This window comes from Nuphar pumila, chromosome 16, assembly GCF_984573655.1.
Source record: "Nuphar pumila chromosome 16, dmNupPumi1.hap1.1, whole genome shotgun sequence".
NCBI classification, from domain to species: Eukaryota; Viridiplantae; Streptophyta; class Magnoliopsida; order Nymphaeales; family Nymphaeaceae; genus Nuphar; species Nuphar pumila.
In genome coordinates, this window is record NC_143264.1 from 37,686,978 (window position 1) to 37,704,340 (window position 17,363).

The 17,363-nt window shown below is 36.7% G+C and overlaps 1 protein-coding gene across 1 annotated transcript in view; it reads right to left on the minus strand.

Moving 5' to 3' along the window:
- Positions 1–4,190: 4,190 nt before the first annotated feature.
- The window catches only part of LOC149813184 (rRNA-processing protein fcf2-like), a 34,841-nt gene continuing 21,668 nt past the window's right edge, over positions 4,191–17,363 (minus strand). Inside the window, exons 4-6 of the mRNA XM_089991255.1 lie at positions 4,910–4,981; positions 4,671–4,786; positions 4,191–4,567 (exon numbers count right to left, since the gene is read on the minus strand). Coding sequence (XP_089847381.1) covers positions 4,465–4,567; positions 4,671–4,786; positions 4,910–4,981 — 291 coding nt within the window. The 3' untranslated portion in view covers positions 4,191–4,464. The remainder of the gene's footprint in view (positions 4,568–4,670; positions 4,787–4,909; positions 4,982–17,363) is intronic.

Genomic DNA, 17,363 nt, shown 5'->3' on the forward strand with positions numbered 1-17,363 from the left:
ATAGAAATCACTGAAATTTGGTATGAACAAACTAGATTCAATTTAGAAAACAACCATTTTTACGGATCGGAAAGATCATCTCTGGTTAGGGAGAAATCACTTCCGCAAGTTGGTCCTGATTCTGCTAAAATCCTGACGGTGCAAAATAACAGGTTTTGAATCTTGATTTTTAAAGTGGGTCAAACAAATTCAGAATGATCTGATTTTTGGTGGAGAGCATGAAGACATATGCATGAAGTTGCAGTAAAAAATTCAAGTTAAAATGAGCTCTGGTTACATACAAATCGATAGATCTAAAATGCACAAGAATTCAAAGTATAATCTAGAAAGCAACTGAACATGATGAAAGCAAACTGCACATGCGTGGATGTTCAAAAATGAGATCTAATGCCTTAAAATATGAATGGATAAAAACTTTGAATCAGACTCCACAACTCTTCAAGTTGAATGATGCTACCCACGCTGGGAGGAGCCCCCAAACCCCCCTCCTGTAAGGGCAAAAACTCTAAATCAGGTTCCACAACTCATCAAGTTGAACGATGCTACAGTTAGTGTGCAGATCTGTCGGTGTTTGATGGAGAAATGTTGGATCGTTTGTTGGATGTGCACAGAAGTAGAGAGAGAAGGGAGAGAGAGTGAGATGAGGTTTTACCCCTCTCTTGTAAGGGTAAAAACTCTGAATCAGGATCTACAACTCATTTAGTTGAATGATGATACCCACGCTGGGAGGAGCCCCCAAACCCTCCTCCTGTAAGGGTAAAAACTCTGAATCAAGCTTCACAAGAGTCAATGTATAGGTCAGTCGGTGCTTGATGGAGCAATGTATGATCTTCTAATGGATGTGCACAAAAGCAGAAATAGAAGGGAGAGAGAGTGTGAGAGGGTTGATGTTCATGGCCTCCTCCAGGGGAGATTTCTTTCTCGGATAATTCTGCAGTGCAGAGACTGGGTCTTAAATAATCATCTTCGGGGCACTTAAGTCTTTACAACCACTCCTTTTCAAGAACCGTCATTTTTTTTTTGCACCAATGGAGGAGAGGGTACTTAAGTCTTTGCAATCTTATCAAACTCCAACGCTAATTAATGCTGACAAACATGGGGATACGAGAAGCACATGCTTACATACATGGTGCTTTTTGGGACCCCGATCATGAGATGTAGCTAACTGCCCTGTTCGGGGGGGAACATATAACCTGCTTTGATATAAAATATATCTGTAAGTCTCAAATTAAGAAAGCATCGCTCTTATGCTTGTGCAAGATGATTTAGGAGCCACCTGTTAAGAGAGAGAGAAAGAGAGAGAGAGAGAGAGAGAGACCTTTGAATTTTCATTTTATTCATCAACAATAATGCTAAGACAGCATTTTGTTTTCATCATCTTCTGAATGATAAAAACGCTGTCCGCTCTTATTTATGTGCACCCTTCATCATACAGCTACTGCCTATGGGGAGAGGCCCCGAAGTTTACGGTTGCTGCCGTTGCCTGTGCATGGCAAGCATTGTGGAATCCAACAGAGGTCGTAAAGCACAGGTTTGTGCTTTTGCAACACCAACGATCAGGGCCTAGATGAAGGCAGTCTGAAACTCTTGGTGGTTGGTAATCTTCGTAGGTGCCTTCAGGTGCTGAGTCAATTGATCCTTGTGCTGGAAGCCGACATGATCCATCTTGAAAAAGTAAAATCTTAGATCAAGTCAATTTAGTTGTTCATAGCAAGTGTATAGTGCAACTTCATGCAAAACATGAACAAATTGAAGAACTAGATAAATAATTCCAGTTCAATACGTATAGGCGGATTCGGTTAGAAAAACTGGATCCGAGTCAGATTCCAACTCAGATTTGGTTGTAGCTTTCTCACATCCAGAGTCCAAATGCAGATCCAAGTCTGACTTAAAGTTCAACAAAATCGGGCCCGATTATATGTATACTTCAGACCTTTAGGGTATATAATCAGATCAAGGATTGGTGCAGTCTCTACGCATCTGAGCCCCATCTGACTCTAAATCTGATTATCTAACATCCGATAAGATCCAACCCATGCTCGACCGATTTACATCCCTTTTTATGTGATCTAATACAATTGGGTCATGTGGTATCTCATATGGTACGCTCTATTATTTATGTGGAGAGACCAATTTTGTCTATAATTCTATAATGGGTCGAATTGAAGACAAACTCTTAGTTGGATAAATATTAGGTTATGGTTATTGAAACCTTATATAATGGCCATTTCTTTGAGGCTCTTCATAACCATCAAGAGATTAAGTCACTCTTATATGACCACATATACAGGTTTCAGAAGATTATACCCATCAAGGATCTACCGAAGCACCTTATGAATTCAAGTATGCTTCCGCATTAAGTTTTAGTTTTGATTTCAATGATTTAGCAAAAGCATGTTTGGTTGTCCTTTTAGTTTTTGATGAATTTTACAAATCCAACATTTCAAACTGACGAAGCTCAAGATTTTCAACCAACTTTCATTATGAATGAAATTTTGATTAACTTTCTTTTAAAAAAAACTAACGGCAATTGCCACAGGTGTCTATGAGCATGATGAACTAGCCACAACAAGAAACTTTCTTTGTCAAAGGTCAAAAGAAAGGCATTAAAGTTTACAGACTTGCCAATAGATGGCCACTACTGTGTAACATAGTGATGAATTTGGCTGGAATTTCCACATGTTTCAGATATCCACTTTCTCTGGCTAGGTCTAAAGAAGTTGATCATTAACGTGATAAAAGCAAATGCAGATTTGTAGGTGTCAGATTTGAAGCTATTTGGTGGTACATTTTGGCTTGAAAAGATTTCTAGGTGTCATTAAGATATGAACATATCAAAACAATGCACCAATGCTCTCTCAGAAAATGCAATAAGGATGCTTAAGGCTATTGCTCATGTTTGGCTAAACAATGATTTCATAGATAATCATAAATAGATATGGAAGACCAACATTGATAGTAGTTTTATCAGTGTTTATAGACTTCAAGCTAGGCAGAAAATGATTCAATCATAATGTGATGATCCAAGAAGGTAACAGGGAGCAAGTCCCACTAACAACAAAAAAACCGAGGAATGAGAACAGCAGGATGGTGGTTTTCAGCCAATAAGACTGGACTTGGCAGACGTGATTCATGATGTTCATGAACTTAAGATAGAAAACCATGTTTATTTCCATCTTGCCAAATACCAAGGACTCCCCTTACTCGGCCCAGTAAACATGTCCCAGCTGGAAAATTGCCTTCTTCCATTCCATATGAGAATGAAAGAAACTAGCTTCCAATTTTCTTTTGATTGATATACAGATTCTAGAAAATATGAATTTGTATTAGGATAACTCGACAGCACTGTCTTAGCAAGAGTGACTCAGGTTGCTACGGAGACACATCAAGTTCTACAAGCAGTGAAATTTCCCATCAAAAGCTTCCATTGGTGGCTCTAGCATACTCTACAAGTAATGAAAAACCAACAGCCGCCCCATGTGGCAGAGGGATTCGATCCTGGGCCTTCAACTTGACACAGGTCCCCGCTTACCACATGGGATACCACTATTGGTTCTAATGTAAATCCGAATGTAGAAAAATCTAATCATACAATCTGACCCAAATAAGTATTCGGCCTTGTTTTAAGACTGGCGAAGAATAACGTAATCACATTCGTGTCATAACTTCAACCAAATTCGTGTCATAACTTCAACCAAATCCGATCAATTTGCACCACTATTTTAAATGCAGTAGAAATTAGGATCAAAAAGTTTGTCTGAGCATGTCATCACCACCTTTTGGTTAATTCCTTGTCCGCCAGGCTAAATCAAAGTCATTTGTTGCAAATTCAGATCTGGTTCTTGGGAAGGGAAAAAAAATCTCGCAATGAAGTAAAAATTGTGTTTTTCTTGACCAAATATCAGAAAAAACATGTAGACCTTGATAAAAAGTACTAAAAACTGTAAAAAAAAAAAAAAAGAATAACGATACAATCAAAATAATATACGTAGAAAATAAGAGAAATTGTTGTCATTCTTGCAAATACTATCAAGATTTTTTATGGCACGTGAATATCTCCTTTACGATATTCTTATGGTTTTGACACCACAGGCTTCTTGAATCTCCGGGCAGGGAAAGAGCAACAGATACCATGTGTTCATCAGGTAAGTTTAACGAAAGAACTTATGAGACTAGCAACAAATACCATGTCACCTAAAAGCAATCAAATTGTCATTCAAAATTTTTTGATAGCTCTAGAGAGTTTATCAGGTTCATCAATGAGAGCATCTCACCCACTACACACGCACACTTTAGTAGAAGCATGATGGGGAAGAAATTCATTGCATGAGAACATCTTGTTGATGCAAATGCAGGATTTCAAGTGATGCGCACAAATAACACCCAAAAGAAAGATAATAAATAATTGGCCTTTTGTTGGATCATGTGACACTGAACATCATCTTCATCTACCAACTTCATTAATCATTCTTTAGATTTGTGAGATTTGTGCCTCTTCTTCTCCCTCCACTTCGATACCCCACTGGCAGAACGTCGCTCATCCTCAATCTCTGAGACCTTACGTTTTCTGTCAACCAAAGGGATGATGTTTTACAACAGGAGCCTTGTAATAACCTAATATCATTCTGTTGTAGCAATAAAGAAACACGGTTCATGGACAAGGTTGTTACCTATATTGGTGAAGTTTTGGGTTAGATAGTAGCTCATCAGCAAGAGTTGCTCTCCTTTGCCTCCGAGTAAGGCGGCTTGAGAAAAATTCTGATGCGGGCTCGACCACTGTACCCACCTGATCATCAACCAAACTTTTCTTTCAGAAAGATGATACGAGAAAAGGAACATTCGAGTTTGCTATAGAGGGAAAAAATGTGTTGAGGGCAGGGGAAAAGCACTAAGATGGACGATCACTTGCCTGGAAATACTTGGGAAGTGTTTTAGAGTCGCTCTTCTTGTAGTGTCTCTTTGGATCAATAATGCTTCTCAACTGCAAAAAAGATCAAACGATCAGCAGAAAACACCCACAGAAGTTTGATTTGGAAACTTTAAAATAATAACAGATGATAGCCATAACTCCAGATTTAAATATAGCAGTTACAAGCAAATTTTAAACTTTTTTTTCTTTTCTTTTTTTCGACAGAGAAAGCTGGGGTTAGGCAGACCCCTACCAGTTATACAACCATATACCATTGGAGTTCGAACTTGCAACGTCCCAACACAAGGGGACGTGCACTAACTGCTACTGCCAGACAAGCGGAGCCCCCGTTGGTAGCAAATTTTAAACTTGTGCTGCAACCCAACTAGGAAATATTTGCGTAGTTCTTGTTAATACATATCAACCAAACATGCATTGTTCAGCCTTTAATAATATAACAAAAAAAACTATGACATCATAGTACCCTGATTGAATAACCTTTGTTCTAGATTGAAATAAGCATCATAATTCATAAAGCAATAAAAGTTTATCGGTAAATTCCAACACCAACATTTTGACTAAACATATAAGAGTTAATTAAAAATGCTAAGCAACTATGTAACATACATGCTTCTATACCCTCAAAGCACCCGAGTCAATATGGGTGCAGATGCAGGTGCGGCACTTGACATGGCAGAGTGCAGGTCAACAAATGTTGGTTACGGTCAAACCACACCCATTATTTTTGTCCAATTTTCGATTTGGTAAACTTTGACCCAGTCAAAACTTGTCGCGTTAAAAATTCTTAAAAACCATAAAAACTTAAAATAATATAATTGTAAACGCATTATATATATATATATATAGAGAGAGAGAGGGCACTTTTTATAGAACATCGCTGCAGGCCGAGCTTGCAGCTTCACTGTCACCACCCAACTCGTTGCCTTATCAAGACGGTGGAGGTCACAGGAGGCCCGGCAGCTTTTAACCATAAACCAGATTAACAGATAAACAAATTAAAAAGGGGAAATAAGAAAGCTCTCTCTCTCTCTCTCTCTCTCTCTCTCTCTCTCTCTCTCTCTCTCTCTCTCTCTCTCTCTCTCTTTCTCGTGGCAGAACAGCTGGGGAATCATCTTACATCGTTTGGTGGGTTTTGGCAAGCAAGAGAGCCATCCTTGTGAGTGCTGATGATCACATACATGGCAGATTGCTTACTCCCAATCTATTCAAGACCCTGTCCCTGTTTCAAAGATTGAAAAGGTCTTCCCTCAATATGGAGATTAAAGAACACCTCTATTTTGTGCTGTTTATGACTTCTGCCCCACCCTATCACTTGGAGACCTTGGACCACAAAGTCGTCCTCATTTAGAGGACTGAAATCAGTCGGTTAGTTGTATCTAAAACTTGAATACAGATGCCAACAGTTGGATAGTCGACCTGTTTGAGACTTTAACAAAATACAATCAAACAATGCGCAGTTGGGCTTGGATCCAGTTTCAGGTTTATGTTGGGTTAGATATCTATTTAGAAAACAGATACCAGTCAAACAATGTGCAGTTGGGCTTGATCCAGTTTCAGGTTTAAGTTGGGTGAGATATCCATGTAGAAAACAGATCTTAAACCTTTGTTAGAACATTTGCACAAACCTTTTTTAAGAAAATATCATATTCATTCAGATCAAGGAGGAAAGGAAACAAAGAACAGGAAGGGTAACAAGTCATCACACAATAACGAAAAAAAAACATAGCAGAAAGAGTAGGTGAATCCTCAACAAAAAATTGGGGCAAAGCAAGTAAAAGAAAAAGAAAAAAGAGGAAAAAATATGTATACAAGGCCAAAGGGACATCATAGGAATGGAGTCTCAGCTAACCTGGAAAAATGATGTCTTTTGAAAGAGGAAAACCTTGTTAAAAGAAATTCTTCATATGCTGATTAATACGGTGAAGGGGCTGCTGTTAGAATATCAGAAAAAACTGCACCACACCTCCGTAAAATTTTACATATGCATAAACTGATTCCCTTCAATCGATATTGCCAGAGCGTTTTACTCTTTGCAGGAGAAAAAAGAACGTTGTCAGAGAGCCTCATGCCTAAGTGCAAGCACATTTTTCACATTAGGTGCATTGACTAATGTCTTAAGAGTAGTCACATGTATCTTTAAAGGTAATTTCTTGGCGAGGGTATTTCTCAGAGAGATTTTCAGAAGTTGATAAATCTCAAGAATATCTCGGCATTCGGCAATATATAAAAAATAAACAATATTTTAAAAAACAAGTAAAAATACAGAAAATAAAAAAAATAAAAGAAAACTAAGATAAAGACCTTAAAATAGACAAGATAAATTGACAAATGAGCAACTAAGTTAGGTAGTCACCTATATTGTTGCAGGTATTATCTCGGCGAGGATATTTCTCGGAGAGATTTTCAAACGTTGAAAAATCTCGGCAGTTTAAAAATTTGAAAAAATATAAATAACAACAAAAAAGATAAGAAAATAATAAGTTTGCTATTATTTTTCTTCCAAAAATATAATGAATAATGTTTTAAAGGTTTTAAAATATAAAAGAAACAAATAAATAGGAAATGCACACTTAAAAAAAAGTTTTTCCAAAAATATCGAGATATTATAGTGATAATATCGCAATATTTCGTCTTCAGGCGATATTTTGAAAATATTGCAAGATATTCCCTTTAATATCGGCTCCCTTAAAATATCGGTATTTCTCGTGATATTTTCAAAATATCGCCAATATTGGTGACAGTGCTTTAGAGCCACTCAAGTAGAGAAGCCAGAAGGTTAAGCTCAGGGACCATTTCTTGCACTCATCATGGATCTCCTGGACCCCTCCCATCTCACGAATGGCGCCTGGATTGAGTTGTTTGACTGGCAAAAGGATGTAGAGTGCAATAGATTGTCATCACCATCATTGAGGCTTGGAAGCTTCTAGCGGCAAAAAGAGAAACGTCCCAAAGAGAGAGAGAGAGAGAGGCAAGCGACGCTTTTTTATTGGTTACCAGAAAAATCTTCCAAGCCTCCCTGTTCACCTCTGCTTATCTCAAGACGGCATCAGATGGATGGCAATGCCCTATATATATACGCACACACTACGTAACATAAACACGGCAAACGACCCACCATACCTGTGTCGACACGCTTGGGTATAGGTACGTTGTAGGACAGTTTGGGTCAGGTCCAATTATCTTTCTTTAAAAAAAAATCATCCACACCCCAATCTTCCCAAAATATCATCCACACCCCCAACCTCCCCAATATATATATATATATATATATATATATATATATATATATATATATATATACACAAAATGGATCGGGTTCAACCCGATCCAAAGTCCAAACAAATGATATATATAGCTAGTTGTGTCCCCGCACCCTCAATTCTTAAAATCGCAGAGACGTCTTAGTTGTCAAAGGCGCTAGGCGAAAACTAGGCAGTGAGCCCCTAAAAAGACTAGGAGGGAACTAGGCGGTACCCTAAATAAAAGAAATAAAAAAAAAACACAAAATATATAAACAGACATGTATACAACAGAAAATCAATCAACAATAAGCAATAGACAAAACATAACATGCCGCCGAACACTATAAAGCAATTATATTAAATAAATAGACCATACAACTAACAATGTAAATGAACAATATATAAAAAATAAAATCATGTATGCAAACAAATTAACAACAATAGACACAAAATAAGCAGTAGACAAATAAGAAGAAAAAATGAACAATTGAAAAAATAAACCATGCAAGTGATAACCTCCTAAAAAAAAAGAATAAATGAGAAATTGAATAACCAAACCATGCAACTAACAATGTGAATAAACACTATACAAAAAATAAAATCATGTATACAAAAAAATTAACAACAATAGACATAATATAAGCAATAGACAAATAAGAAGAAGAAATGAACAATTGAATAAATAAACCATGCAACTGATAACATACTCAATATAAATAAAGATAAGTAGGCAAGTACATAATTTAAACACAATTAAAGCCTTAACAATATTAAGTTCGCATCCAAGTCATAAAGAACCCCAATAAGTTTATAATAAGTTTACAATAACAACAAAAATTTAATCCTTAGATGATGAATTTCAACGTCCATCATCATCTGAATTATCTTCATCGATATATTGCCCTTCTTCTTTTGTTTCTGCAAAGCTAGCTTCTTCCTATTCTTCTTTCACCCTTGCCACCTTTTTTTTTGTAAGACCTTTTTTTTTCTTAGGTCTTTAGTAGCACGCGTTATTGCCTCCGCCTTGTGCCTCGATGCGTTATTGCCTTGTGCCTCGACACTCCAGATGCCTTATCAACACGATCTCATGTAAATGACATATCATCTTCGAAGACCGCTTCATCTTCACTTGGCCACAAATCCTTGTCATCGATTTCTCTTAAGATGATGGGGTCAGGATCTCCTTTGTTCATTCGCTCATCATACCTTCGCTTCAATCTTCGATTATATTGCACAAAAACCAAATTATTCAACTTCTTGTACAAAAATTTGTTTCTTTTCCTGGTATGAATCTAAAAATATATACATAAAGTTAAAATATATACAAACTAACAAATATTATTTAGTAATTAGTAGTAAGTAATAATTTACCGCTTCAAAAGTAATTTAATTACGTTCGCAATTGGATGCACTGCATGTGAGGTCTAAGATTCGAACAACAAAAGTTTGGAGCTGGGGACAACCAATGGCAAAAGAAATCCACTAAAAAAATCAAATTAGATCTAATTAAAGTAGATAAGTTATAAAAATAATGTAAAGCGAGTTATATGAAATTTAATCATCTTACCTGGCGTTTGCACTTTTCTCTTCTTCTTTGTTAACTCCATCCCGAAAGGCTCACTAGCAGTTTAATTGTGTTGTTTTTCAAAAAATATCTTCAACTCTTTCAATTCTCCTATATCTTCCAACATCAAATATATACAATGTGCAACACAAAGAGTCCCAAATAAATGTTTTCTCTTATCCATCAACAATTTACCCACTTTGACATAGTTGGAGGCATTATCAATAACAACTTGAACCACATTCTCCTCCCCAACTTTTTCAACAATATTATTCAACAATGCAAAAGGCAAATTTGCATCTTTTACTTCATCAGATGCATCAACTGATTTCAAAAACATTGTTCTTAAAGGGTAATTAACCAAAAAATTAATGAGTGTACGTCCTTTCGTATCAGTCAAGCCATATAACATTATACTGCATCCATATTTGGACCAATTTACTTTGTATTGGACCATGAACTCCTTCGTTTTCTCCATTTCAATCTTCAAAAGTGATTTTCGCAGCTTGTGATATGATGGAGGCTTCATTCATGGCCCAAATTGGCCTATAGCTTCAATCATACTGTCAAATGAAGGCAACTTCACTATATTAAAAGGTATTCTAGCATTATAAAACCACCTACTAATGTACTAACACACTATTCCCCTTCCTTTTTGAAGTGATTCTTTAACGTGGTGTGTTTGTTTACTTGCCTTCCTTTCACTGGATCACTTCAAAAGTACAAACCCATAGGCCCTTTTACCTGTGGTGGTCTCAAGCCGAATGTACTACTCGGTTGCCCCTCCATCTGTGAATCTGCAACAGGTCCAACAAAATCAGAAGCTGGGAACGTGTATTCAGATCTTTCATATATATTAATTGTCCATTTATTATTTCTTTCATCTTTCTTCTTCTTCGATTCATCCATGTACTTAGAAAGTACTTGATTTTTGCATTTATTTTATCACAAGCCTTCGTGTTGCTTTCAATCCCAAGAAGATGCTGTTTTATTCTGTATATGCTTCCTTTATAAGTTGATCCATATTTATCGCATGTCACAAAATTCAAATCTTTTTATCCTTACAATAGACCCAATTCCATGCTGGATCATTAGATTTCCATTTCAATTCCCCTTCTAATTCTCGAAATGTCGTACTTGGAGTGGACCTACGAGCACTTGAGGAAGAAGTCCCTTCCATTATTGTTCTAAAGAATCTAAACAGAATAACATGAACATTTGTTAGATTAAAAGGAGTAAGCAACAAATAACATAAGCTCATATATTAATATATATGCTGAAATACAGTAATAGTATATATAATATTATATATATGCTGCAGCAGCACATAATATGCTGAAATACATATATATTCAATTACCCAAAATGTATCATTATAATCAGCAAAATATGAATTCAGCCCTTCACATAAACACACGTTGACACATATATATAAATATATAATATATTACATAATAAGTAATAGTCTAAACATGCTTTGGGCCTTTATAGAAAAATTCACAGAAACAAACAAAAATTCAGACAGTAATAACTATACATATATCAACAAAATTAACATGCTTTCGGGCTGTAAATACAGAAAGAAAATTAACAAAATTAACTATGCATGCTTTCACAGAAAAATAAAAATTCAACTACATATATATTCAATTACTCATTATGTATCAGTATAATCAACAAAATATGAATTCACAGAAACAAATATAATACTAATTCAGCATTTCACAAAAAATATAATACTAAATCAGTATATACATAAAAAATCAGCATTTCACAGAAAAAATCACAGAAGCACAGTAACACACACACACATATATGTAGATAACTGTAAGTGTGCATGTGTATTTGGGTGAGAGCTCATTTATGGATAATTTTCAAATCAAACATGCACAGAAACCAACAACCAACAACAAAAAAGGAAAGAAATCTGGAATCCCACTGATTGTCGCACAAGAATTTACGAAATGAGAGACAGAGAAAGACAGTGAGAGAAAGACAGTGAGACTCATAGAGAGAGCAGAGAAAGAACGAGAGAGAAAGAGAGAGATAAAGAAAGAAAGAGAGGAGGACGTACCTTGGTTGGGTAGCCCTCTTCTTGCAAAAAACAAAAACTGGTATAAAAAATGAGTGAGAGAACGAGAACGAGAGAGAGAGAGAGGGTATACCCTGGTTGGATTGTCCTTTTCTTCTTCTTCTTGCAAAAACCGAGAAAGGAGAGAGGGAGAGAGCGTGAAAAGGGTGCAACTGAGAGAGAAGAGAGGGAGAGTTTGCGAAAAGGGAGAAAAGGGGGCAATTAGGGCCCCCTTTTTTCCTTTTATATGACCCATATGGGTCAATAAAAAAAGGACTGATTTAGGCTTGTGCCTAGTCGGTCCCAGCCTAGGCGGCGTTTAAGCGCAATATTAGCGCCCCATTGTTAAGATAGTGTGTGTATATATACACTATTTATGCCATGTAATTTTCTTTTCAAGTTAGAGGTATTTTGGACTGTTTTCCCTTGTAATAAAATAATATTTAGGGAATGCATGTAGCCCCCTTTTTTGGTCAAAGACCAAAGAGCTGTTGGGAGCTGCCCAACGGTCTTATTTATGAGCTCTCAACAGTTCTTGTGAGCTCCCATGTGGTCTCCCCTAAAAAGGGCATTTTGTGTATAAATAATAGGGGGTCGACTCCTGTTAAAATATATATATATATATATACTTATATATATATACATCCGTATATATATAAGTATATATATACATATATGTATATATATACTATTTCTCATTTAGATTAATACCCGATAGGGGTATTCTTGTAAAACCACATATGTATCTTTTTCTTTTTTTATTTTTCTTTTTTCCCCTTTTTCCTTTTTCTTTATTTTTCCTTTTTTTGTAATGACCACAAGGGGGCCCCACACTTGTAGTCGTTGGGGCTCCAACGGTCAGATTTCTGACCGTTGGGGCTCCAACGGTCAGATTTCTGACCGTTGGGGCTCCCAACGACTACAAGGGAGCCCCCCTTGTGGTTCCTTTTAGTGTTTCCCTCCTCTATAAATAGAGGAGGTCTTCCCCTCTTGTATGTATGGGTTTTTACACCCTTCTCTTCTTTTCTTCAATAAATCCAACTTATGACTTTTAGTCATTTTCTATATTTGAGAGTTTTGTGTGTGCACATTCGGTGTTTGTGTTCTTGGCTCTAGTAGTCACTCTTAAAGAGTGACCCTTTTTGCTCTATTGGTGCTTCCGCCTCTTTTCATTACATGGTATCAGAGCTCGGTTGGTGATTGGGCTATTCTTTTGTCATCTTGAAAAGCGTACCTCTCAAAGTTTTGAAGAAAAGAAGAATATTTGGTGCCGATGGAACGTGACTCTAAAGTGGAGCTTTCTTTCAAGCTAAATGGGTCCAATTATCTCATGTGGGCCTCCGCTATGGAAAATCATCTAAGAGGTAAGAAACTTTGGGGCTTTGTTATGGGAACTACTCCTGAACCCTCTCTTGTTCTTACCAAAATTGAAAATGAAGTTGAAAAGGCTTTAGATGGCGATGAGCGCATCAAAGCCATTAATGAACATCAATCCAAAATCGAGGATTGGGAAAGTAACCATGCCAAAATTTTGGCATGGTTTATGAACAATGTAGATCTCAAAAATTGTGCTAATATTGCCAAGTTTAGAAGGGCCAATGAGGCTTGGTTTTTTCTTAAGGGTATGTATACCCAAAAGGATCTTGCTCGGCAATTCTTTTGTCAAGAAAAAATTTGTTCCACTAAACAAATGGATATGAGTGTTCGAGACTATTTTAGCTCTCTAACCCCTCTTTGGAATGAGCTTGCCCTTCTTGAGCCCAAATGGGTTGCTTCACAAGATATTGAACTAAGAAGGGAACAAATTGAAAAGGAGCACTTTTTTCAATTCCTTCATGGAGTTCGCCCGGAATTTGAACAAGTTAGGGCATCTCTTCTCCATAGAAGCAAAGCCCTACCTATTGAAGATGCTCTTGCCGAAGTATGTCAAGAAGAAACTCGACTTGGCTTGAGCATTAGGAATGATGAGGTTTTGGCCGTTAATAGGCCCGGATCAAATGTTAAAGCATATAGACCTCCCCACTTTAACAAAAATATCAATGGACCTAGAAGGGGAATAATATGCCATTATTGTAATGAACCGGGTCACATTAGACCGGCTTGTCCAAAACTCAAAGGAAAAGTTGCCGTGGTTGGGGAAACTTCTCCAAAGAAGGAAGAAAGTACCAAAGAAGGAGATATCAAAGAAACTCTAAATCACATCTCCGAAGTTCTCCAACATCTTCTCAAGACTTCTCCTTCAACATCCGCCATTGCCTACTCTTCATCTCCTCCAGGTATGTGGATACTAGACTCCGGTGCTTCTTTTCATATGACATCTCATAAAAATTCTCTTTCAAATATTTTTTCCGAACCTATATCTTCTTGTGTTTCAACGGCCGATGGTACATCACTAAAAATTGAAAGCATTGGATCTCCTGATTTCAAAAACTTCTTTGTTCCTAAAGTAAGAATCGTTCCTAAAATAAATTTAAATCTTTTTTCCGTATCTCAAATCACCGATCATGGATGCCAAGTCTCTTTCTCACCTAAGGATTGCACCGTGCAGGATCTCCAGTCAGGGAAGCTGATTGGGCAAGGCCATAGAAGGGGTGACCTCTACTTTATGGATTTTTTTACTCTCCCATCTAAGGCATCATGCAATCTTGTAAAAGACAAAAGTATTGGAATATGGCATGAGAGACTTGGCCATCCAAATTTTGTAAAAATGTCTTTTTTTCCGTTTTTGAACAATACTTGTAAAGACAATCACATGACTTGTAAAGATTGCATTTTTGGGAAATCTAAAGCTATTCCATTTCCACAAAGAAGTTACTTTACCACTCGGCCATTTGAACTTAATCATTCCGATGTGTGGGGACCTTCCCCTATTTTGTCTAAAGGAGGTTTTTCGTATTATGTGGTATTTATTGATGATTTTACTCGATTCACGTGGATTTACTTCCTAAGTCGCAAATCCGAAGTTTTCTCCTTCTTTAAAGAATTTCATGCAATGGTCAAAAACCAATTTTTGGGAAATTTATCTATTCTTAGATCCGATTCGGGAGGCGAATATATGTCCAATGATTTTCAAAACTATTTGAAAGAAAATGGAATTTTCCACCAACGTTCTTGTCCCAACACTCCGCAACAAAATGGACTTGCGGAAAGAAAGCATAGGCACATAATAGAGACTACAAGAACGTTATTAATCTCAAGAAACATTCCAAAATCCTTTTGGGCCGAAGCGGTTCTAACCTCTACATATTTTATCAATAGAACCCCTTCGTCCTCTTTGAAAAATCTTTCTCCATTTGAAAAACTTTATAATATGTCTCCCGATTACAAAAGACTAAGAATTTTTTGATGTAAATGTTTTGTTTTAACTCACAAGAATGATAAACTTTCCCCTAGGGCTATTGAATGTATTTTTTTGGGATATGGCGAAAAACAAAAAGGGTATCGATGTTTTGACATACTTAAAAACAAGCTTTATATCTCTAAAGATGTCACATTCCTTGAAGAGGAAAGTGGTTTTTCGCACCAACCGAATGAAAATATTGATTATTCATTCTTATTTGACTTATTGCCTAAAGAAAACATCATAGATGATCATATTGATCCTAATGAATCTCTTTGTGAAGACCTTGTTGAACATCCAAACGATGATCAAAACTTAGAAGAAAATGTTTCAAGACAAATTCAAGTCTACTCTAGAAGAAATGAAAGGAATCCTCCTTGTGCCCTTGAAAAATTTTCCCAAAATGAGTTCACCGAAGAGACTTCTCAAAGAAGATCAAATCGGATTTCCAAAATACCAAATAGATTTGTTTCTTATGATTCTTTTTCGCCTAACTTTCGAGCATGCCTACTTGCTCTTCACTCTTTTCATGAACCATCTCATTACAATGATGCTAAGCAATATGCTCATTGGAATGAAGCTATGCAACTTGAACTTAATGCTCTTAAAAAGGCACAAACTTGGGAAATCATTGATCCTCCCAATGGCAAGAAACCCATCGGATGTAGATGGGTTTTTAAAGTAAAAACTAAGAGTGATGGTTCATTGGAAAGGTATAAGGCTAGGTTGGTAGCCAAAGGATATGCCCAAGAGTATGGGGTAGATTATGATGAAACCTTTGCCCCCGTTGCTCGAATGACTAGTGTTCGAGCTCTTATTGCTATAGCCGCAGTTAAAAAATGGCCAATCTTTCAACTTGATGTCAAAAATGCCTTTTTGAATGGTAATTTAAATGAGGAAGTGTATATGGAACCACCTCCAGGTATGGATTTAAATGGAAAAATTTTGAAATTAAAAAAGGCTTTATATGGTCTTAAGCAAGCACCTAAAGCTTGGTATGATAGGTTTAGTAACGTATTAATAAATTTAGGATTTTCTTCTTGTTATACTGACACTGCTCTTTTTGTGAAAAGAACAGGTGACTCCATTATCATGCTTCTGTTGTATGTTGATGATATGATCATCACTGGGAATGACAAAAAGGGAGTAAATGATGTTAAGTCTATGCTAAAAGATACCTTTGATATGTCTGACCTTGGTTATTTGCGATATTTTTTAGGAATTGAAGTGGCTTATTCCGAACGTTGATACATCTTATCTCAGATGAAGTTAGCTGCTGAAATTTGTACCAAATCAGGAATATCTGATGAAAAGAAAGTTGAGACTCCTGAAGTTATCAATGCGAAACTTAGACTTGAAGATGGTGTTCTTCTTGAAGATCCAACTCCCTACCGTCAATTAATTGGATCCCTCACTTATCTATCCATCACCCGTCCTGACATAGCCCATGCGGTTCATGCAGCGAGCCAGTTCCAGCACGCACCTACCACGGTTCATATGGCGGCCGTAATGAGAATTGTGCGATATATCAAAAATATCATCTCAAAGGGACTCTTCTTATCCTCTTCCTCATCTCTTGAATTGACTGCTTTTACTGATGCTGACTGGGGAGGCAATCCCAATGATCGTATCTCAATTACGGGTCTTTGTATTTTTTTAGGTGAATTTCTCATCTCGTGGAGATGCAAGAAGCAGCAGAAGGTCTCTTTATCATCTACTGAAGCTGGGTATCGGGCTATGGCGATGACAACTATGGAAATCGTATGGCTCAGAAGTCTCCTTGCTGACATGGGCGTCCTCATTTCCACTCCTACCAAGCTCTACTGTGATAACAAAAGTGCGATATACATTGTCAGCAATCACACCTTTCATGAACGGACAAAGCATATCGAGATGGATTGCCATTATGTTCGAGACGAATATCTCAGAGGGACTATCTCATTACCATATGTTACTTCAGAATATCAGCTAGCTGACTTCTTCACCAAAGCGCTTCCAACTCCACGATTTATGTTCCTCCTTAGCAAACTTTCGGTCTTCTCCCCGTAAAGTTTGAGGGGGCGTGTTAAAATATATATATAAGTATATATATACATATATGTATATATATACTATTTCTCATTTAGATTAATACCTGATAGGGGTATTCTTGTAAAACCACATATGTATCTTTTTTCTTTTTTTCTTTTTTTCTTTTTTTCTTTTTCTTTTTTCCC